Raw genomic sequence first — 23957 nt, forward strand, 5'->3', positions numbered from 1 at the left:
TTTAACATGCATTGCTGACTATCGTAGCATCTATAATATTCTGTCTATAGCCAGAACATTTTCCTAAATAAGGTAATGTGGTGCTCGGTGGCTGCTTTCAGGACAACAACAAAAACTATTTTATGTAAAAGCCTATTTTTGTATGTTGTTGTTGTTGTTGTTGGCTCCAGACAATACTAGAGGAGTAGGGAAAAGTGATCGACTTTTGCCTTTTCCGTGATCCACTAACATGTCTTCCACATCTCACGCAGGCGCGCTGATTCTGACCCACGTGGCATGACGTCCTGCTTGATGTGTTCATCAGCGAATAACAGTCTGTGAAGCCGTTTAATAGAGTTACTATTCAACAACAGAAGAGATATGTCTCAGTTACAAACCAGGTTCTTCACGGATAACAAAAAGTAAGTATTTATTGTTGAATTGTAAGGATAGCCACTAGCTAGTTAGCTCGTTTGGCCAGTAAGCTAACTAGTTAGCTCATTTGCTAGCATGAAGCATGAAGGAGATCTCGAGTTGAAGAGGATGGGAGTGTTAGCCATGCTGTTGGTAACAGTAATCATATCGTGTCCTTAGCAGACGAGTTGAAGAGGAGATCTCTATGGGAGTGTTAGCCATGCTGTTGGTAACAGTAATCATATCGTGTCCATAGCAGACGAGTTGAACAGGAGATCTCTATGGGAGTGTTAGCCATGCTGTTGGTAACAGTAATCATATCGTGTCCTTAGCAGACGAGTTGAACAGGAGATCTCTATGGGAGTGTTAGCCATGCTGTTGGTAACAGTAATCATATCGTGTCCTTAGCAGACGAGTTGAAGAGGAGATCTCTATGGGAGTGTTAGCCATGCTGTTGGTAACAGTAATCATATCGTGTCCTTAGCAGACGAGTTGAAGAGGAGATCTCTATGGGAGTGTTAGCCATGCTGTTGGTAACAGTAATCATATCGTGTCCATAGCAGACGAGTTGAACAGGAGATCTCTATGGGAGTGTTAGCCATGCTGTTGGTAACAGTAATCATATCGTGTCCTTAGCAGACGAGTTGAACAGGAGATCTCTATGGGAGTGTTAGCCATGCTGTTGGTAACAGTAATCATATCGTGTCCTTAGCAGACGAGTTGAAGAGGAGAACTCAATGGGAGTGTTAGCCATGCTGTTGGTAACAGTAATCATATCGTGTCCTTAGCAGACGCGTTGCTTTGATAATGTTGATTTATTGAAGTTAGTGTGAGTTAGCCTGACCAGGGAAGATTGTAAATAGAAATCCTATGGGTTGCTATGTTTGCTAGCCTAGCTGAATACTGCAAGTTTGAAGTTAGTTAGCCAACTATCTATTTGCTGCATCCTTATGTAATACATGTATCACTAGCCACTTTAACTATGCCACTTTGTTTACATACTCATCTCATATGTATATACTGTACTCGATACCATCTACTGTATCTTGCCTATGCTGCTCTGTACCATCACTCATTCATATATCCTTATGTACATATTCTTTATCCCCTTAAACTGTGTATAAGACAGTAGTTTTGGAATTGTTAGTTAGATTACTTGTTGGTTATTACTGCATTGTCGGAACTAGAAGCACAAACATTTCGCTACACTCGCATTAACATCTGCTAACCATGTGTATGTTACCATTAACATCTGCTAACCATGTGTATGTGACAAATACAATTTGATTTGATTTGTCTGTAAGCAGTGACTTAGTCATGTTAAATTATTGCTGTAGCATAACCTATCGACGTTGTCCCTCAGATATTCAGTCGATGACGTCCCATTCTCCATCCCTGCTGCCTCAGAGGTACAGGAACTCAGCAACGTCATCAACAAGCTGCTCGAAGCAAAGAATGGTGAGAATAGATTGTAGAATGGTGCTTTTCCATTCGTTGGGGTTTAATGGCGGTTGGCATCCGATATAATGTTGCATTACAGCCACCAACTGTAGCTACCTGTGTCTGTTTCAACCGGGCATTCTGAAGACCTCGATGACTACCTCCACAGTCACTACAAACGTCTGGCGCTAACCGGATAACTGTCCTAACAACACCCTATCAGGGAGAACCTCATGGCACAGCATCAGGGCCAGACTCTATTCCCTCCAGCCACTATATAGCACAGCATCAGGGCCAGACTCTATTCCCTCCAGCCACTATATAGCACAGCATCAGGACCAGACTCTATTCCCTCCAGCCACTATATAGCACAGCATCAGGGCCAGACTCTATTCCCTTCAGCCACTATATAGCACAGCATCAGGGCCAGACTCTATTCCCTCCAGCCACTATATAGCACAGCATCAGGGCCAGACTCTATTCCCTTCAGCCACTATATAGCACAGCATCAGGGCCAGACTCTATTCCCTTCAGCCACTATATAGCACAGCATCAGGGCCAGACTCTATTCCCTTCAGCCACTATATAGCACAGCATCAGGGCCAGACTCTATTCCCTCCAGCCACTATATAGCACAGCATCAGGGCCAGACTCTATTCCCTCCAGCCACTATAATGCACAGCATCAGGACCAGACTCTATTCCCTTCAGCCACTATATAGCACAGCATCAGGGCCAGACTCTATTCCCTCCAGCCACTATATAGCACAGCATCAGGACCAGACTCTATTCCCTCCAGCCACTATATAGCACAGCATCAGGACCAGACTCTATTCCCTCCAGCCACTATATAGCACAGCATCAGGACCAGACTCTATTCCCTCCAGATACTATATAGCACAGCATCAGGGCCAGACTCTCCTCCCTCCAGCCACTATATAGCACAGCATCAGGGCCAGACTCTATTCCCTCCAGATACTATATAGCACAGCATCAGGGCCAGACTCTATTCCCTCCAGATACTATATAGCACAGCATCAGGGCCAGACTCTATTCCCCCAGACTATATAGCACAGCATCAGGGCCAGACTCTATTCCCTCCAGCCACTATATAGCACAGCATCAGGGCCAGACTCTATTCCCTTCAGCCACTATATAGCACAGCATCCGGGCCAGACTCTATTCCCTCCAGCCACTATATAGCACAGCATCAGGACCAGTCTCTATTCCCTTCAGCCACTATATAGCACAGCATCAGGGCCAGACTCTATTCCCTCCAGCCACTATATAGCACAGCATCAGGACCAGACTCTATTCCCTCCAGCCACTATATAGCACAGCATCAGGACCAGACTCTATTCCCTCCAGATACTATATAGCACAGCATCAGGACCAGACTCTCCTCCCTCCAGCCACTATATAGCACAGCATCAGGGCCAGACTCTATTCCCTCCAGCCACTATATAGCACAGCATCAGGACCAGACTCTATTCCCTCCAGCCACTATATAGCACAGCATCAGGACCAGACTCTATTCCCTCCAGCCACTATATAGCACAGCATCAGGACCAGACTCTATTCCCTCCAGATACTATATAGCACAGCATCAGGGCCAGACTCTCCTCCCTCCAGCCACTATATAGCACAGCATCAGGGCCAGACTCTATTCCCTCCAGATACTATATAGCACAGCATCAGGGCCAGACTCTATTCCCTCCAGATACTATATAGCACAGCATCAGGGCCAGACTCTATTCCCCCCAGCCACTATATAGCACAGCATCAGGGCCAGACTCTATTCCCTTCAGCCACTATATAGCACAGCATCAGGGCCAGACTCTATTCCCTTCAGCCACTATATAGCACAGCATCAGGGCCAGACTCTATTCCCTCCAGCCACTATATAGCACAGCATCAGGGCCAGACTCTATTCCCTTCAGCCACTATATAGCACAGCATCAGGGCCAGACTCTATTCCCTCCAGCCACTATATAGCACAGCATCAGGACCAGACTCTATTCCCTCCAGCCACTATATAGCACAGCATCAGGACCAGACTCTATTCCCTCCAGCCACTATATAGCACAGCATCAGGACCAGACTCTATTCCCTCCAGATACTATATAGCACAGCATCAGGGCCAGACTCTCCTCCCTCCAGCCACTATATAGCACAGCATCAGGGCCAGACTCTATTCCCTCCAGATACTAGCACAGCATCAGCCAGACTCTATTCCCTCCAGATACTATATAGCACAGCATCAGGGCCAGACTCTATTCCCCCCAGCCACTATATAGCACAGCATCAGGGCCAGACTCTATTCCCTCCAGCCACTATATAGCACAGCATCAGGGCCAGACTCTATTCCCTTCAGCCACTATATAGCACAGCATCCGGGCCAGACTCTATTCCCTCCAGCCACTATATAGCACAGCATCAGGACCAGTCTCTATTCCCTTCAGCCACTATATAGCACAGCATCAGGGCCAGACTCTATTCCCTCCAGCCACTATATAGCACAGCATCAGGACCAGACTCTATTCCTCCAGCCACTATATAGCACAGCATCAGGACCAGACTCTATTCCCTCCAGATACTATATAGCACAGCATCAGGACCAGACTCTATTCCTCCAGCCACTATATAGCACAGCATCAGGGCCAGACTCTATTCCCTCCAGCCACTATATAGCACAGCATCAGGACCAGACTCTATTCCCTCCAGCCACTATATAGCACAGCATCAGGACCAGACTCTATTCCTCCAGCCACTATATAGCACAGCATCAGGACCAGACTCTATTCCCTCCATAGCACAGCATCAGGGCCAGACTCTCCTCCTTCCAGCCACTATATAGCACAGCATCAGGGCCAGACTCTATTCCCTCCAGATACTATATAGCACAGCATCAGGGCCAGACTCTATTCCCTCCAGATACTATATAGCACAGCATCAGGGCCAGACTCTATTCCCCCAGCCACTATATAGCACAGCATCAGGGCCAGCATCAGCCACAGCACAGCATCAGGGCCAGACTCTATTCCCTTCAGCCACTATATAGCACAGCATCAGGGCCAGACTCTATTCCCTCCAGCCACTATATAGCACAGCATCAGACTCTATTCCCTTCAGCCAGACATCAGGGCCAGACTCTATTCCTCCAGCCACTATATAGCACAGCATCAGGACCAGACTCTATTCCCTTCAGCCACATCAGGGCCAGACTCTATTCCCTCCAGCCACTATATAGCACAGCATCAGGGCCAGACTCTATTCCCTCCAGCCACTATATAGCACAGCATCAGGGCCAGACTCTATTCCCTCCAGCCACTATATAGCACAGCATCAGGCCAGACTCTATTCCCTCCAGTACTATATAGCACAGCATCAGCATCAGGGCATCAGACTCTATTCCCTCCAGCCACTATATAGCACAGCATCAGGGCCAGACTCTATTCCCTCCAGCCACTATATAGCACAGCATCAGGGCCAGACTCTATTCCCTCCAGCCACTATATAGCACAGCATCAGGGCCAGACTCTATTCCCTCCAGCCACTATATAGCACAGCATCAGGGCCAGACTCTATTCCCTCCAGCCACTATAGCACAGCATCTCTATTCCCTCCAGCCACTATATAGCACAGCATCAGGACCAGACTCTATTCCCTTCCAGCCACTATAGCACAGCATCCTCCAGACTCTACTCCATATAGCACAGCATCAGGACCAGACTCTATTCCCTCCAGCCACTATATAGCACAGCATCAGGACCAGACTCTATTCCCTCCAGATACTATATAGCACAGCATCAGGGCCAGACTCTCCTCCCTCCAGCCACTATATAGCACAGCATCAGGGCCAGACTCTATTCCCTCCAGCCACTATATAGCACAGCATCAGGGCCAGACTCTATTCCCTCCAGCCACTATATAGCACAGCATCAGGGCCAGACTCTAGTCCCTCCAGCCACTATATAGCACAGCATCAGGGCCAGACTCACCTCCCTCCAGCCACTATATAGCACAGCATCAGGGCCAGACTCTAGTCCCTCCAGCCACTATATAGCACAGCATCAGGGCCAGACTCTCCTCCCTCCAGCCACTATATAGCACAGCATCAGGGCCAATCTCTATTCCCTCCAGCCACTATATAGCACAGCATCAGGGCCAGACTCTCCTCCCTCCAGCCACTATATAGCACAGCATCAGGGCCAGACTCTATTCCCTCCAGCCACTATATAGCACAGCATCAGGGCCAGACTCTCCTCCCTCCAGCCACTATATAGCACAGCATCAGGGCCAGACTCTCCTCCCTCCAGCCACTATATAGCACAGCATCAGGACCAGACTCTATTCCCTCCAGATACTATATAGCACAGCATCAGGACCAGACTCTATTCCCTCCAGCCACTATATAGCACAGCATCAGGACCAGACTCTATTCCCTCCAGATACTATATAGCACAGCATCAGGGCCAGACTCTCCTCCCTCCAGCCACTATATAGCACAGCATCAGGGCCAGACTCTATTCCCTCCAGCCACTATATAGCACAGCATCAGGGCCAGACTCTATTCCCTCCAGCCACTATATAGCACAGCATCAGGGCCAGACTCTAGTCCCTCCAGCCACTATATAGCACAGCATCAGGGCCAGACTCACCTCCCTCCAGCCACTATATAGCACAGCATCAGGGCCAGACTCTATTCCCTCCAGCCACTATATAGCACAGCATCAGGGCCAGACTCTCCTCCCTCCAGCCACTATATAGCACAGCATCAGGGCCAGACTCTATTCCCTCCAGCCACTATATAGCACAGCATCAGGGCCAGACTCTCCTCCCTCCAGCCACTATATAGCACAGCATCAGGGCCAGACTCTATTCCTCCAGCCACTATATAGCACAGCATCAGGGCCAGACTCTCCTCCTCCAGCCACTATAGCACAGCATCAGCAGACTCTCCTCCCTCAGGGCCAGATACTAGCACAGCATCAGGACCAGACTCTATTCCCTCCAGCCACTATATAGCACAGCATCAGGGACTCTCCTCCCTCCCTATATAGCACAGCATCAGGGCCATACTCTATTCCCTCCAGCCACTATATAGCACAGCATCAGGGCCAGACTCTATTCCCTCCAGCCACTATATAGCACAGCATCAGGACCAGACTCTATTCCCTCCAGCCAGTACATAGCACAGCATCAGGGCCAGACTCTATTCCCTTCAGCCACTATATAGCACAGCATCAGGCCAGACTCTATTCCCTCCAGCCACTATATAGCACAGCATCAGGCCAGACTCTATTCCCTCCAGCCACTATATAGCACAGCATCAGGGCCAGACTCTCCTCCCTCCAGATACTATATAGCACAGCATCAGGGCCATACTCTATTCCCTCCAGCCACTATATAGCACAGCATCAGGGCCAGACTCTATTCCCTCCAGCCACTATATAGCACAGCATCAGGGCCAGACTCTATTCCCTCCAGCCACTATATAGCACAGCATCAGGACCAGACTCTATTCCCTCCAGCCAGTACATAGCACAGCATCAGGGCCAGACTCTATTCCCTTCAGCCACTATATAGCACAGCATCAGGCCAGACTCTATTCCCTCCAGCCACTATATAGCACAGCATCAGGCCAGACTCTATTCCCTCCAGCCACTATATAGCACAGCATCAGGGCCAGACTCTCCTCCCTCCAGATACTATATAGCACAGCATCAGGGCCATACTCTATTCCCTCCAGCCACTATATAGCACAGCATCAGGGCCAGACTCTATTCCCTCCAGCCACTATATAGCACAGCATCAGGACCAGACTCTATTCCCTCCAGCCAGTACATAGCACAGCATCAGGGCCAGACTCTATTCCCTCCAGCCACTATATAGCACAGCATCAGGGCCAGACTCTATTCCCTTCAGCCACTATATAGCACAGCATCAGGGCCAGACTCTATTCCCTTCAGCCACTATATAGCACAGCATCAGGGCCAGACTCTATTCCCTCCAGCCACTATATAGCACAGAATCAGGGCCAGACTCTATTCCCTTCAGCCACTATATAGCACAGCATCAGGGCCAGACTCTATTCCCTCCAGCCACTATCTAGCACAGCATCAGGGCCAGACTCTATTCCCTCCAGCCACTATATAGCACAGCATCAGGACCAGACTCTATTCCCTCCAGCCACTATATAGCACAGCATCAGGGCCAGACTCTATTCCCTCTAGCCACTATATAGCACAGCATCAGGGCCAGACTCTCCTCCCTCCAGCCAGTACATAGCACAGCATCAGGGCCAGACTCTCCTCCCTCCAGCCAGTACATAGCACAGCATCAGGGCCAGACTCTCCTCCCTCCAGCCACTATATAGCACAGCATCAGGGCCAGACTCTCCTCCCTCCAGCCACTATATAGCACAGCATCAGGGCCAGACTCTCCTCCCTCCAGCCACTATATAGCACAGCATCAGGACCAGACTCTATTCCCTCCAGCCACTATATAGCACAGCATCAGGGCCAGACTCTATTCCCTCCAGATACTATATAGCACAGCATCAGGGCCAGACTCTCCTCCCTCCAGCCACTATATAGCACAGCATCAGGGCCAGACTCTCCTCCCTCCAGCCACTATATAGCACAGCATCAGGGCCAGACTCTCCTCCCTCCAGCCACCTTGATTTCTGGTTATTCATCAGGCTTCAACACAGCAGGAACCTTGTTAAGTTGCTTAACCTCAACACTTAGAGGCACTGTTATAACCCCTTGAGAGGAGCTCTTTTCCGCAGACTAAAACTTCTCCTTCCCCCAGTTGAACAAAGCTGATCCCTCTGGGAGATGGGGTGAACATATATCAGAGGAGGTTGGTGGCACCTTAATTGGGGAGGATGGACTCGTGATAATGGCTGGAGTGTAATGGTATCAAACACATGGTTTCCGTGTGATGCCATTCCATTTCCTCCGTTCCGGACATTATTATGAGCCGTCTTCCCCTCAGCAGCCTCCGCTGACATTAATCATAATGAATCCACTTCATGCTACCTGGACTGACCGCAGCTTTCCTAGCTTCCTCTCCACCCACCCTGATACCACAAACAGACCATAACAGCAGACATCTGAGCCCCCCCAGGTCTATAGGAAGACGTGTGTCCACACTCAGGAGACCAATATTCCAGGTCCACCCACTGCCGATGTCCACTCCATGTCTTATATGGCCTTTTGTCACATTACACACATTGTTTGTCCTTGTAACTATTATTCTCCAATTAAATTATTTCAGGACTGGTGCTGTCCTGGTTTGACCTTAGATCACTGATGAATGTATTAGCATCATATTGGGTGTCTCATCTTTGTTGTTGTAGGGTCTCACAGCCAGATTGAGTTTGACTTCCTGGTGCGAGGTCAGTTCCTGCGGACATCGTTGTCAAATCACATGGAGGCTGAAGGCATCTCAACGGTGAGTAGAACCTCTGGGGGGGTAGTAGGACCTCTGGACGGTAGCAGGACCTCTGGACGGTAGTGTTTACTCGTAGCCCCCTCTGGACGGTAGTAGGACCTCTGGACGGTAGCAGGACCTCTGGGCGGTTGTAGGACCTGTGGACAGTAGGGTTTACGAGTAGGACCTCTGGGCGGTAGCAGCGCCTCTGGGCGGTAGCAGCGCCTCTGGGCGGTAGCAGCGCCTCTGGGCGGTAGTAGGGCCTCTGGACGGTAGTAGCCCCCTCTGGACGGTAGTAGCCCCCTCTGGACGGTAGTAGCCCCCTCTGGACGGTAGTAGGACCTCTGGACGGTAGTAGGACCCCTGGACGGTAGTAGCCCCCTCTGGGCGGTAGTAGCCCCCTCTGGGCGGTAGTAGGACCCCTGGACGGTAGTAGCCCCCTCTGGACGGTAGTAGCCCCCTCTGGACGGTAGTAGGACCTCTGGACGGTAGTAGGACCTCTGGACGGTAGTAGGACCCTCTGGACGGTAGTAGGACCTCTGGACGGTAGTAGCCCCCTCTGGACGGTAAGGACCCCTGGACGGTAGTAGCCCCCTCTGGACGGTAAGGACCCCTGGACGGTAGTAGCCCCCTCTGGACGGTAGTAGGACCCCTGGACGGTAGTAGGACCCCTGGACGGTAGTAGGACCTCTGGACGGTAGTAGCCCCCTCTGGGCGGTAGTGTAGTAGCCCCCTCTGGGCGGTAGTAGCCCCCTCTGGGCGGTAGTAGCCCCTCTCCCCTGGACGGTAGTAGCCCCTCTGGACGGTAGTAGGACCTCTGGACGGTAGTAGGACCTCTGGACGGTAGTAGCCCCCTCTGGACGGTAGTAGCCCCCTCTGGGCGGTAGTAGCCCCCTCTGGACGGTAGTAGGACCCCTGGACGGTAGTAGCCCCCTCTGGACGGTAGTAGCCCCTCTGGACGGTAGTAGCCCCCTCTGGACGGTAGTAGCCCCCTCTGGGCGGTAGTAGCCCCCTCTGGGCGGTAGTAGCCCCTCTGGACGGTAGTAGCCCCCTCTGGACGGTAGTAGCCCCCTCTGGACGGTAGTAGCCCCCTCTGGACGGTAGTAGCCCCCTCTGGACGGTAGTAGGACCTCTGGACGGTAGTAGCCCCCTCTGGACGGTAGTAGGTAGTAGCCCCCTCCCCCTCTGGACGGTAGTAGCCCCCTCTGGACGGTAGTAGGTAGTAGCCCCCTCTGGACCCCTCTGGACGGTAGTAGCCCCCTCTGGACGGTAGTAGCCCCCTCTGGACGGTAGTAGGACCTCTGGACGGTAGTAGGACCTCTGGACGGTAGTAGCCCCTCTGGACGGTAGTAGCCCCCTCTGGACGGTAGTAGCCCCTCTGGACGGTAGTAGCCCCTCTGGACGGTAGTAGGACCTCTGGACGGTAGTAGCCCCTCTGGACGGTAGTAGCCCCCTCTGGACGGTAGTAGCCCCCTCTGGACGGTAGTAGCCCCCTCTGGACGGTAGTAGCCCCTCTGGACGGTAGTAGGACCTCTGGACGGTAGTAGCCCCTCTGGACGGTAGTAGCCCCTCTGGACGGTAGTAGCCCCCTCTGGACGGTAGTAGCCCCCTCTGGACGGTAGTAGGACCTCTGGACGGTAGTAGCCCCCTCTGGACGGTAGTAGCCCCTCCGGTAGTAGCCCCCCTAGTAGGACCCCTGGACGGTAGTAGCCCCTCTGGACGGTAGTAGACCCTCTGGACGGTAGTAGCCCCCTCTGGACGGTAGTAGCCCCCTCTGGACGGTAGTAGGACCTCTGGACGGTAGTAGGACCTCTGGACGGTAGTAGGACCTCTGGACGGTAGTAGCCCCCTCTGGACGGTAGTAGCCCCCTCTGGTCGGTAGTAGCCCCTCTGGACGGTAGTAGCCCCCTCTGGACGGTAGTAGCCCCTCTGGACGGTAGTAGCCCCCTCTGGACGGTAGTAGCCCCCCCTGGACGGTAGTAGGACCTCCTGGACGGTAGTAGCCCCCTCTGGACGGTAGTAGGACCTCTGGACGGTAGTAGGACCTCTGGACGGTAGTAGCCCCCTCTGGACGGTAGTAGCCCCCTCTGGACGGTAGTAGGACCCCTGGACAGTAGGGTTTACGCGTAGCCTGCCTAGTATGCCAATGTGACTTGAAGCGTGTTTTGTGTGTGTGTGTGTGTGTGCGTGTGTGTTACAGGAAGATGTGGTGGAGATCGAGTATGTGGAGAGGTTCACCGCTCCCCAACCAGAGGAGTGTATGATGCATGATGACTGGATCAGCTCAGTGGAGGCAGACTCTGAATGGTAAGAGGCCCTAACCCAGAGACCCTAACCCAGAGACCCTAACCCAGAGACCCTAACCCAGACTCTGAATGGTAAGAGGCCCTAACCCAGAGGCCCTAACCCAGAGGCCCTAACCCAGAGGCCCTAACCCAGAGGCCCTAACCCAGAGGCCCTAACCCAGACTGAATGGTAAGAGACATGGCGTCTAACCCAGACTGAATGGTAAGAGACATGACGTCTAACCCAGACTGAATGGTAAGAGACATGACGTCTAACCCAGACTGAATGGTAAGAGACATGACGTCTAACCCAGACTGAATGGTAAGAGACATGACGTCTAACCCAGACTGAATGGTAAGAGACATGACGTCTAACCCAGACTGAATGGTAAGAGACATGACGTCTAACCCAGACTGAATGGTAAGAGACATGACGTCTAACCCAGACTGAATGGTAAGAGACATGACGTCTAACCCAGACTGAATGGTAAGAGACATGACGTCTAACCCAGACTGAATGGTAAGAGACATGACGTCTAACCCAGACTGAATGGTAAGAGACATGACGTCTAACCCAGACTGAATGGTAAGAGACATGACGTCTAACCCAGACTGAATGGTAAGAGACCCTAACCCAGACTGAATGGTAAGAGACCCTAACCCAGACTGAATGGTAAGAGACCCTAACCCAGACTGAATGGTAAGAGACCCTAACCCAGACTGAATGGTAAGAGACCCTAACCCAGACTGAATGGTAAGAGACCCTAACCCAGACTGAATGGTAAGAGACCCTAACCCAGACTGAATGGTAAGAGACATGACGTCTAACCCAGACTGAATGGTAAGAGACCCTAACCCAGACTGAATGGTAAGAGACCCTAACCCAGACTGAATGGTAAGAGACATGACGCCTAACCCAGACTGAATGGTAAGAGACATGACGTCTAACCCAGACTGAATGGTAAGAGACCCTAACCCAGACTCTGAATGGTAAGAGACCCTAACCCAGACTGAATGGTAAGAGACCCTAACCCAGACTCTGAATGGTAAGAGACCCTAACCCAGACTCTGAATGGTAAGAGACCCTAACCCAGACTCTGAATGGTAAGAGACCCTAACCCAGACTCTGAATGGTAAGAGACCCTAACCCAGACTCTGAATGGTAAGAGACCCTAACCCAGACTCTGAATGGTAAGAGACCCTAACCCAGACTCTGAATGGTAAGAGACCCTAACCCAGACTCTGAATGGTAAGAGACCCCAACCCAGACTCTGAATGGTAAGAGACCCCAACCCAGACTCTGAATGGTAAGAGACCCCAACCCAGACTCTGAATGGTAAGAGACCCCAACCCAGACTCTGAATGGTAGATACCCTAACCCAGAGACCCTAACCCAGACTCTCAATGGTAAGAGACCCTAACCCAGACTCTGAATGGTAAGAGACCCCAACCCAGACTCTGAATGGTAAGAGACCCTAACCCAGACTCTGAATGGTAGATACCCTAACCCAGAGACCCTAACCCAGACTCTGAATGGTAAGAGACCCTAACCCAGACTCTGAATGGTAGATACCCTAACCCAGAGACCCTAACCCAGACTCTGAATGGTAGAGACCCTAACCCAGACTCTGAATGGTAAACCCAGACCCTAACCCAGACTCTGAATGGTAAGAAACCCTAACCCAGACTCTGAATGGTAAGAAACCCTAACCCAGACTCTGAATGGTAAGAAACCCTAACCCAGACTCTGAATGGTAAGAGACCCTAACCCAGACTCTGAATGGTAAGAGACCCTAACCCAGACTCTGAATGGTAAGAGACCCTAACCCAGACTCTGAATGGCAGAGACCCTAACCCAGAGACCCTAACCCAGAGACCCTAACCCAGACTCTGAATGGCAGAGACCCTAACCCAGACTCTGAATGGTAGAGACCCTAACCAAGAGACCCTAACCCAGACTCTGAATGGCAGAGACCCTAACCCAGACTCTGAATGGTAAGAGACCCTAACCCAGACTCTGAATGGTAAGAGACCCTAACCCAGACTCTGAATGGTAAGAGACCCTAACCCAGACTCTGAATGGTAAGAGACCCCAACCCAGACTCTGAATGGTAAGAGACCCCAACCCAGACTCTGAATGGTAAGAGACCCTAACCCAGACTCTGAATGGTAAGAGACCCTAACCCAGACTCTGAATGGTAAGAGACCCTAACCCAGACTCTGAATGGTAAGAAACCCTAACCCAGACTCTGAATGGTAAGAGACCCTAACCCAGACTCTGAATGGTAGAGACCCTAACCCAGAGACCCTAACCCAGACTCTGAATGGTAAGAGACCCTAACCCAGACTCTGAATGGTAAGAAACCCTAACCCAGACTCTGAATGGTAAGAGACCCTAACCCAGACTCTGAATGGTAGAGACCCTAACCCAGAGACCCTAACCCAGACTCTGAATGGCAGAGACCCTAACCCAGACTCTGAATGGCAGAGACCCTAACCCAGACTCTGAATGGCAGAGACCCCAACCCAGACTCTGAATGGCAGAGACCCTAACCCAGACTCTGAATGGCAGAGACCCTAACCCAGACTCTGAATGGCAGAGACCCCAACCCAGACTCTGAATGGCAGAGACCCCAACCCAGACTCTGAATGGTAAGAGACCCTAACCCAGACTGAATGGTAAGAGACCCTAACCCAGACTGAATGGTAAGAGACCCTAACCCAGACTGAATGGTAAGAGACATGACGTCTAACCCAGACTGAATGGTAAGAGACATGACGTCTAACCCAGACTGAATGGTAAGAGACCCTAACCCAGACTCTGAATGGTAAGAGACCCTAACCCAGACTCTGAATGGTAAGAGACCCTAACCCAGACTCTGAATGGTAAGAGACCCTAACCCAGACTCTGAATGGTAAGAGACCCTAACCCAGACTCTGAATGGTAAGAGACCCTAACCCAGACTCTGAATGGTAAGAGACCCCAACCCAGACTCTGAATGGTAAGAGACCCCAACCCAGACTCTGAATGGTAAGAGACCCTAACCCAGACTCTGAATGGTAAGAGACCCTAACCCAGACTCTGAATGGTAAGAGACCCTAACCCAGACTCTGAATGGTAAGAAACCCTAACCCAGACTCTGAATGGTAAGAGACCCTAACCCAGACTCTGAATGGTAGAGACCCTAACCCAGAGACCCTAACCCAGACTCTGAATGGTAAGAGACCCTAACCCAGACTCTGAATGGTAAGAAACCCTAACCCAGACTCTGAATGGTAAGAGACCCTAACCCAGACTCTGAATGGTAGAGACCCTAACCCAGAGACCCTAACCCAGACTCTGAATGGCAGAGACCCTAACCCAGACTCTGAATGGCAGAGACCCCAACCCAGACTCTGAATGGCAGAGACCCCAACCCAGACTCTGAATGGCAGAGACCCCAACCCAGACTCTGAATGGCAGAGACCCCAACCCAGACTCTGAATGGCAGAGACCCCAACCCAGACTCTGAATGGCAGAGACCCCAACCCAGACTCTGAATGGCAGAGACCCTAACCCAGACTCTGAATGGTAAGAGACCCTAACCCAGACTCTGAATGGCAGAGACCCTAACCCAGACTCTGAATGGTAAGAGACCCTAACCCAGACTCTGAATGGTAAGAGACCCTAACCCAGACTCTGAATGGTAAGAGACCCTAACCCAGACTCTGAATGGTAAGAGACCCTAACCCAGACTCTGAATGGTAAGAGACCCTAACCCAGACTCTGAATGGTAAGAGACCCTAACCCAGACTCTGAATGGTAAGAGACCCTAACCCAGACTCTGAATGGTAAGAGACCCTAACCCAGACTCTGAATGGTAGATACCCTAACCAGAGACCCTAACCCAGACTCTGAATGGTAAGAGACCCTAACCCAGACTCTGAATGGTAGAGACCCTAACCCAGACTCTGAATGGAGACCCTAACCCAGACTCTGAATGGTAGAGACCCTAACCCAGACTCTGAATGGTAAGAACCCTAACCCAGACTCTGAATGGTAAGAAACCCTAACCCAGACTCTGAATGGTAAGAGACCCTAACCCAGACTCTGAATGGTAAGAGACCCTAACCCAGACTCTGAATGGTAAGAGACCCTAACCCAGACTCTGAATGGTAAGAGACCCTAACCCAGACTCTGAATGGTAAGAGACCCTAACCCAGACTCTGAATGGTAAGAGACCCTAACCCAGACTCTGAATGGTAAGAGACCCTAACCCAGACTCTGAATGGTAAGAGACCCTAACCCAGACTCTGAATGGTAAGAGACCCTAACCCAGACTCTGAATGGTAGAGACCCTAACCCAGACTCTGAAGAGACCCTAACCCAGACTCTGAATGGCAGAGACCCTAACCCAGACTCTGAATGGTAAGAGACCCTAACCCAGACTCTGAATGGTAGAGACCCTAACCCAGACTCAGACTCTCAATGGTAAGAGACCCTAACCCAGACTCTGAATGGTAAGAGACCCCAACCCAGACTCTGAATGGTAAGAGACCCTAACCCAGACTCTGAATGGTAGAGACCCTAACCCAGAGACCCTAATCCCAGACTCAGAGACCCTAACCCAGACTCTGAATGGATACCTAACCCAGAGACCCTAACCCAGACTCTGAATGGCAGAGACCCCAACCCAGACTCTGAATGGCAGAACCCTAACCCAGACTCTGAATGGCAGAGACCCTAACCCAGACTCTGAATGGTAAGAAACCCTAACCCAGACTCTGAATGGTAAGAGACCCTAACCCAGACTCTGAACCCAGAGACCCTAACCCAGACTCTGAATGGCAGAGACCCTAACCCAGACTCTGAATGGTAGAGACCCTAGACTCAAGAGACCCTAACCCAGACTCTGAATGGCAGAGACCCTAACCCAGACTCTGAATGGCAGAGACCCTAACCCAGACTCTGAATGGCAGAGACCCTAACCCAGACTCTGAATGGCAGAGACCCTAACCCAGACTCTGAATGGTAAGAGACCCTAACCCAGACTCTGAATGGTAAGAGACCCTAACCCAGACTCTGAATGGTAAGAGACCCTAACCCAGACTCTGAATGGTAAGAGACCCTAACCCAGACTGAATGGTAAGAGACATGACGTCTAACCCAGACTCTGAATGGTAAGAGACCCTAACCCAGACTCTGAATGGTAAGAGACCCTAACCCAGACTCTGAATGGTAAGAGACCCTAACCCAGACTCTGAATGGTAAGAGACCCTAACCCAGACTCTGAATGGTAAGAGACCCTAACCCAGACTCTGAATGGTAAGAGACCCTAACCCAGACTCTGAATGGTAAGAGACCCCAACCCAGACTCTGAATGGTAAGAGACCCCAACCCAGACTCTGAATGGTAAGAGACCCTAACCCAGACTCTGAATGGTAAGAGACCCTAACCCAGACTCTGAATGGTAAGAGACCCTAACCCAGACTCTGAATGGTAAGAAACCCTAACCCAGACTCTGAATGGTAAGAGACCCTAACCCAGACTCTGAATGGTAGAGACCCTAACCCAGAGACCCTAACCCAGACTCTGAATGGTAAGAGACCCTAACCCAGACTCTGAATGGTAAGAAACCCTAACCCAGACTCTGAATGGTAAGAGACCCTAACCCAGACTCTGAATGGTAGAGACCCTAACCCAGAGACCCTAACCCAGACTCTGAATGGCAGAGACCCTAACCCAGACTCTGAATGGCAGAGACCCCAACCCAGACTCTGAATGGCAGAGACCCCAACCCAGACTCTGAATGGCAGAGACCCCAACCCAGACTCTGAATGGCAGAGACCCCAACCCAGACTCTGAATGGCAGAGACCCCAACCCAGACTCTGAATGGCAGAGACCCCAACCCAGACTCTGAATGGCAGAGACCCCAACCCAGACTCTGAATGGTAAGAGACCCTAACCCAGACTCTGAATGGCAGAGACCCTAACCCAGACTCTGAATGGTAAGAGACCCCAACCCAGACTCTGAATGGTAAGAGACCCCAACCCAGACTCTGAATGGTAAGAGACCCCAACCCAGACTCTGAATGGTAAGAGACCCCAACCCAGACTCTGAATGGTAGATACCCTAACCCAGAGACCCTAACCCAGACTCTCAATGGTAAGAGACCCTAACCCAGACTCTGAATGGTAAGAGACCCCAACCCAGACTCTGAATGGTAAGAGACCCTAACCCAGACTCTGAATGGTAGATACAGACCTGAACCCAGAGACCCTAACCCAGACTCTGAATGGTAAGAGACCCTAACCCAGACTCTGAATGTAGATACCCTAACCCAGAGACCCTAACCCAGACTCTGAATGGTAAGAGACCCTAACCCAGACTCTGAATGGTAAGAAACCCTAACCCAGACTCTGAATGGTAAGAAACCCTAACCCAGACCCTAACCCAGACTCTGAATGGTAAGAGACCCTAACCCAGACTCTGAATGGCAGAGACCCTAACCCAGACTCTGAATGGTAAGAGACCCTAACCCAGACTCTGAATGGTAGAGACCCTAACTCCAGAGACCCCAGACTCTGAATGGTAGAGACCCTAACCCAGACTCTGAATGGTAAGAAACCCTAACCCAGACTCTGAATGGTAAGAAACCCTAACCCAGACTCTGAATGGTAGAGACCCTAACCAAGAGACCCTAACCCAGACTCTGAATGGCAGAGACCCTAACCCAGACTCTGAATGGCAGAGACCCCAACCCAGACTCTGAATGGCAGAGACCCCAACCCAGACTCTGAATGGCAGAGACCCTAACCCAGACTCTGAATGGCAGAGACCCCAACCCAGACTCTGAATGGCAGAGACCCCAACCCAGACTCTGAATGGCAGAGACCCCAACCCAGACTCTGAATGGCAGAGACCCCAACCCAGACTCTGAATGGCAGAGACCCCAACCCAGACTCTGAATGGTAAGAGACCCTAACCCAGACTCTGAATGGCAGAGACCCTAACCCAGACTCTGAATGGTAAGAGACCCTAACCCAGACTCTGAATGGTAAGAGACCCCAACCCAGACTCTGAATGGTAAGAGACCCCAACCCAGACTCTGAATGGTAAGAGACCCTAACCCAGACTCTGAATGGTAGATACCCTAACCCAGAGACCCTAACCCAGACTCTCAATGGTAAGAGACCCTAACCCAGACTCTGAATGGTAAGAGACCCCAACCCAGACTCTGAATGGTAAGAGACCCTAACCCAGACTCTGAATGGTAGATACCCTAACCCAGAGACCCTAACCCAGACTCTGAATGGTAAGAGACCCTAACCCAGACTCTGAATGGTAGATACCCTAACCCAGAGACCCTAACCCAGACTCTGAATGGTAGAGACCCTAACCCAGACTCTGAATGGTAAGAAACCCTAACCCAGACTCTGAATGGTAAGAAACCCTAACCCAGACTCTGAATGGTAAGAAACCCTAACCCAGACTCTGAATGGTAAGAAACCCTAACCCAGACTCTGAATGGTAAGAAACCCTAACCCAGACTCTGAATGGTAAGAGACCCTAACCCAGACTCTGAATGGTAAGAGACCCTAACCCAGACTCTGAATGGTAAGAGACCCTAACCCAGACTCTGAATGGCAGAGACCCTAACCCAGAGACCCTAACCCAGAGACCCTAACCCAGACTCTGAATGGCAGAGACCCTAACCCAGACTCTGAATGGTAGAGACCCTAACCAAGAGACCCTAACCCAGACTCTGAATGGCAGAGACCCTAACCCAGACTCTGAATGGTAAGAGACCCTAACCCAGACTCTGAATGGTAAGAGACCCTAACCCAGACTCTGAATGGTAAGAGACCCTAACCCAGACTCTGAATGGTAAGAGACCCCAACCCAGACTCTGAATGGTAAGAGACCCCAACCCAGACTCTGAATGGCAGAGACCCTAACCCAGAGACCCTAACCCAGAGACCCCAACCCAGACTCTGAATGGCAGAGACCCCAACCCAGACTCTGAATGGCAGAGACCCCAACCCAGACTCTGAATGGCAGAGACCCCAACCCAGACTCTGAATGGCAGAGACCCCAACCCAGACTCTGAATGGCAGAGACCCTAACCCAGACTCTGAATGGTAAGAGACCCTAACAGACCAGAGACCCTAACCCAGAGACCCTAACCCAGACTCTGAATGGCAGAGACCCTAACCCAGACTCTGAATGGTAGAGACCCTAACCAAGAGACCCTAACCCAGACTCTGAATGGCAGAGACCCTAACCCAGACTCTGAATGGCAGAGACCCTAACCCAGACTCTGAATGGTAAGAGACCCTAACCCAGACTCTGAATGGTAAGAGACCCTAACCCAGACTCTGAATGGTAAGAGACCCTAACCCAGACTCTGAATGGCAGAGACCCTAACCCAGAGACCCTAACCCAGAGACCCTAACCCAGACTCTGAATGGCAGAGACCCTAACCCAGACTCTGAATGGTAGAGACCCTAACCAAGAGACCCTAACCCAGACTCTGAATGGCAGAGACCCTAACCCAGACTCTGAATGGTAAGAGACCCTAACCCAGACTCTGAATGGTAAGAGACCCTAACCCAGACTCTGAATGGTAAGAGACCCTAACCCAGACTCTGAATGGTAAGAGACCCCAACCCAGACTCTGAATGGTAAGAGACCCCAACCCAGACTCTGAATGGCAGAGACCCTAACCCAGACTCTGAATGGCAGAGACCCTAACCCAGACTCTGAAGAGACCCTAACCCAGACTCTGAATGGTAAGAGACCCTAACCCAGACTCTGAATGGTAAGAAACCCTAACCCAGACTCTGAATGGTAAGAGACCCTAACCCAGACTCTGAATGGTAGAGACCCTAACCCAGAGACCCTAACCCAGACTCTGAATGGTAAGAGACCCTAACCCAGACTCTGAATGGTAAGAAACCCTAACCCAGACTCTGAATGGTAAGAGACCCTAACCCAGACTCTGAATGGTAGAGAGAGACCCTAACCCAGACTCTGAATGGCAGAGACCCTAACCCAGACTCTGAAGCAGAGACCCTAACCCAGACTCTGAATGGCAGAGACCTGAATGGTAAGAGACCAACCCAGACTCTGAATGGCAGAGACCCTAACCCAGACTCTGAATGGCAGAGACCCTAACCCAGACTCTGAATGGCAGAGACCCTAACCCAGACTCTGAATGGCAGAGACCCTAACCCAGACTCTGAATGGTAAGAGACCCTAACCCAGACTCTGAATGGTAAGAGACCCTAACCCAGACTCTGAATGGTAAGAGACCCTAACCCAGACTCTGAATGGTAAGAGACATGACCCCTAACCCAGACTCTGAATGGTAAGAGACCCTAACCCAGACTCTGAATGGTAAGAGACCCTAACCCAGACTCTGAATGGTAAGAGACCCTAACCCAGACTCTGAATGGCAGAGACCCTAACCCAGACTCTGAATGGTAAGAGACCCTAACCCAGACTCTGAATGGTAAGAGACCCTAACCCAGACTCTGAATGGTAAGAGACCCTAACCCAGACTCTGAATGGTAAGAGACCCCAACCCAGACTCTGAATGGTAAGAGACCCCAACCCAGACTCTGAATGGTAAGAGACCCTAACCCAGACTCTGAATGGTAAGAGACCCTAACCCAGACTCTGAATGGTAAGAGACCCTAACCCAGACTCTGAATGGTAAGAAACCCTAACCCAGACTCTGAATGGTAAGAGACCCTAACCCAGACTCTGAATGGTAGAGACCCTAACCCAGAGACCCTAACCCAGACTCTGAATGGTAAGAGACCCTAACCCAGACTCTGAATGGTAAGAAACCCTAACCCAGACTCTGAATGGTAAGAGACCCTAACCCAGACTCTGAATGGTAGAGACCCTAACCCAGAGACCCTAACCCAGACTCTGAATGGCAGAGACCCTAACCCAGACTCTGAATGGCAGAGACCCCAACCCAGACTCTGAATGGCAGAGACCCCAACCCAGACTCTGAATGGCAGAGACCCCAACCCAGACTCTGAATGGCAGAGACCCCAACCCAGACTCTGAATGGCAGAGACCCCAACCCAGACTCTGAATGGCAGAGACCCCAACCCAGACTCTGAATGGCAGAGACCCCAACCCAGACTCTGAATGGTAAGAGACCCTAACCCAGACTCTGAATGGCAGAGACCCTAACCCAGACTCTGAATGGTAAGAGACCCCAACCCAGACTCTGAATGGTAAGAGACCCCAACCCAGACTCTGAATGGTAAGAGACCCCAACCCAGACTCTGAATGGTAAGAGACCCCAACCCAGACTCTGAATGGTAGATACCCTAACCCAGAGACCCTAACCCAGACTCTCAATGGTAAGAGACCCTAACCCAGACTCTGAATGGTAAGAGACCCCAACCCAGACTCTGAATGGTAAGAGACCCTAACCCAGACTCTGAATGGTAGATACCCTAACCCAGAGACCCTAACCCAGACTCTGAATGGTAAGAGACCCTAACCCAGACTCTGAATGGTAGATACCCTAACCCAGAGACCCTAACCCAGACTCTGAATGGTAGAGACCCTAACCCAGACTCTGAATGGTAAGAAACCCTAACCCAGACTCTGAATGGTAAGAAACCCTAACCCAGACTCTGAATGGTAAGAAACCCTAACCCAGACTCTGAATGGTAAGAAACCCTAACCCAGACCCCAACCCAGACTCTGAATGGTAAGAGACCCTAACCCAGACTCTGAATGGTAAGAGACCCTAACCCAGACTCTGAATGGTAAGAGACCCTAACCCAGACTCTGAGATAACCCAGGTAGAGACCCTAACCCAGACTCTGAATGGCAGAGACCCTAACCCAGACTCTGAATGGTAGAGACCCAGACTCTGAATGGAGACCCTAACCCAGACTCTGAATGGTAAGAGACCCTAACCCAGACTCTGAATGGTAAGAGACCCTAACCCAGACTCTGAATGGTAAGAGACCCTAACCCAGACTCTGAATGGTAGAGACCCTAACCCAGACTCTGAATGGTAAGAGACCCTAACCCAGACTCTGAATGGTAAGAGACCCTAACCCAGACTCTGAATGGCAGGACCCTAACCCAGAGACCCTAACCCAGACTCTGGCAGAGACCCAGACCCTGAATGGCAGAGACCAACCCAGACTCTGAATGGCAGAGACCCTAACCCAGACTCTGAATGGTAAGAGACCCTAACCCAGACTCTGAATGGCAGAGACCCTAACCCAGACTCTGAATGGCAGAGACCCTAACCCAGACTCTGAATGGCAGAGACCCTAACCCAGACTCTGAATGGCAGAGACCCTAACCCAGACTCTGAATGGCAGAGACCCTAACCCTAACTCTGAATGGCAGAGACCCCAACCCAGACTCTGAATGGTAAGAGACCCTAACCCAGACTCTGAATGGCAGAACCCAGACTCTGAATGGTAAGAGACCCCAGACTCTGAATGGTAAGAGACCCTAACCCAGACTCTGAATGGTAAGAGACCCTAACCCAGACTCTGAATGGTAAGAGACCCTAACCCAGACTCTGAATGGTAAGAGACCCTACCCCAGACTCTGAATGGTAAGAGACCCTAACCCAGACTCTGAATGGCAGAGACCCTAACCCAGAGACCCTAACCCAGACTCTGAATGGTAGAGACCCTAACCCAGACTCTGAATGGTAAGAGACCCTAACCCAGACTCTGAATGGTAAGAGACCCAACCCAGACTCTGAATGGTAAGAGACCCTAACCCAGACTCTGAATGGTAAGAGACCCTAACCCAGACTCTGAATGGTAAGAGACCCTAACCCAGACTCTGAATGGTAAGAGACCCTAACCCAGACTCTGAATGGTAAGAGACCCTAACCCAGACTCTGAATGGTAAGAGACCCTAACCCAGACTCTGAATGGTAACCCAGAGAGACCCTAACCCAGACTCTGAATGGTAAGAGACCCTAACCCAGACTCTGAATGGCAGAGACCCTAACCCAGACTCTGAATGGCAGAGACCCCAACCCAGACTCTGAATGGCAGAGACCCTAACCCAGACTCTGAATGGCAGAGACCCCAACCCAGACTCTGAATGGCAGAGACCCTAACCCAGACTCTGAATGGCAGAGACCCTAACCCAGACTCTGAATGGTAAGACCCCCTAGACTCCCAACCCAGACTCCAGAGACCCCAACCCAGACTCTGAATGGTAAGAGACCCTAACCCAGACTCTGAATGGCAGAGACCCTAACCCAGACTCTGAATGGTAAGAGACCCTAACCCAGACTCTGAATGGTAAGAGACCCTAACCCAGACTCTGAATGGTAAGAGACCCTAACCCAGACTCTGAATGGTAAGAGACCCTAACCCAGACTCTGAATGGTAAGAGACCCCCT

At 51.1% G+C, this 23957-nt stretch overlaps 1 protein-coding gene across 2 annotated transcripts in view; it reads left to right on the top strand.

The window, feature by feature from the left end:
- The first annotated feature begins 251 nt into the window (after positions 1 to 251).
- LOC135570954 (ribosome biogenesis protein wdr12) overlaps positions 252 to 23957 on the top strand; it is a 57589-nt gene continuing 33883 nt past the window's right edge. For both annotated transcript variants that reach the window (XM_065016773.1, XM_065016774.1), the window contains exons 1-4: positions 252 to 401; positions 1757 to 1851; positions 9199 to 9293; positions 11473 to 11579. In XM_065016773.1, coding sequence (XP_064872845.1) covers positions 361 to 401; positions 1757 to 1851; positions 9199 to 9293; positions 11473 to 11579 — 338 coding nt within the window. In that variant the 5' untranslated portion in view covers positions 252 to 360. The remainder of the gene's footprint in view (positions 402 to 1756; positions 1852 to 9198; positions 9294 to 11472; positions 11580 to 23957) is intronic.

The sequence above is a fragment of the Oncorhynchus nerka genome, unplaced genomic scaffold (assembly GCF_034236695.1).
Source record: "Oncorhynchus nerka isolate Pitt River unplaced genomic scaffold, Oner_Uvic_2.0 unplaced_scaffold_874, whole genome shotgun sequence".
NCBI classification, from domain to species: domain Eukaryota; kingdom Metazoa; phylum Chordata; class Actinopteri; order Salmoniformes; family Salmonidae; genus Oncorhynchus; species Oncorhynchus nerka.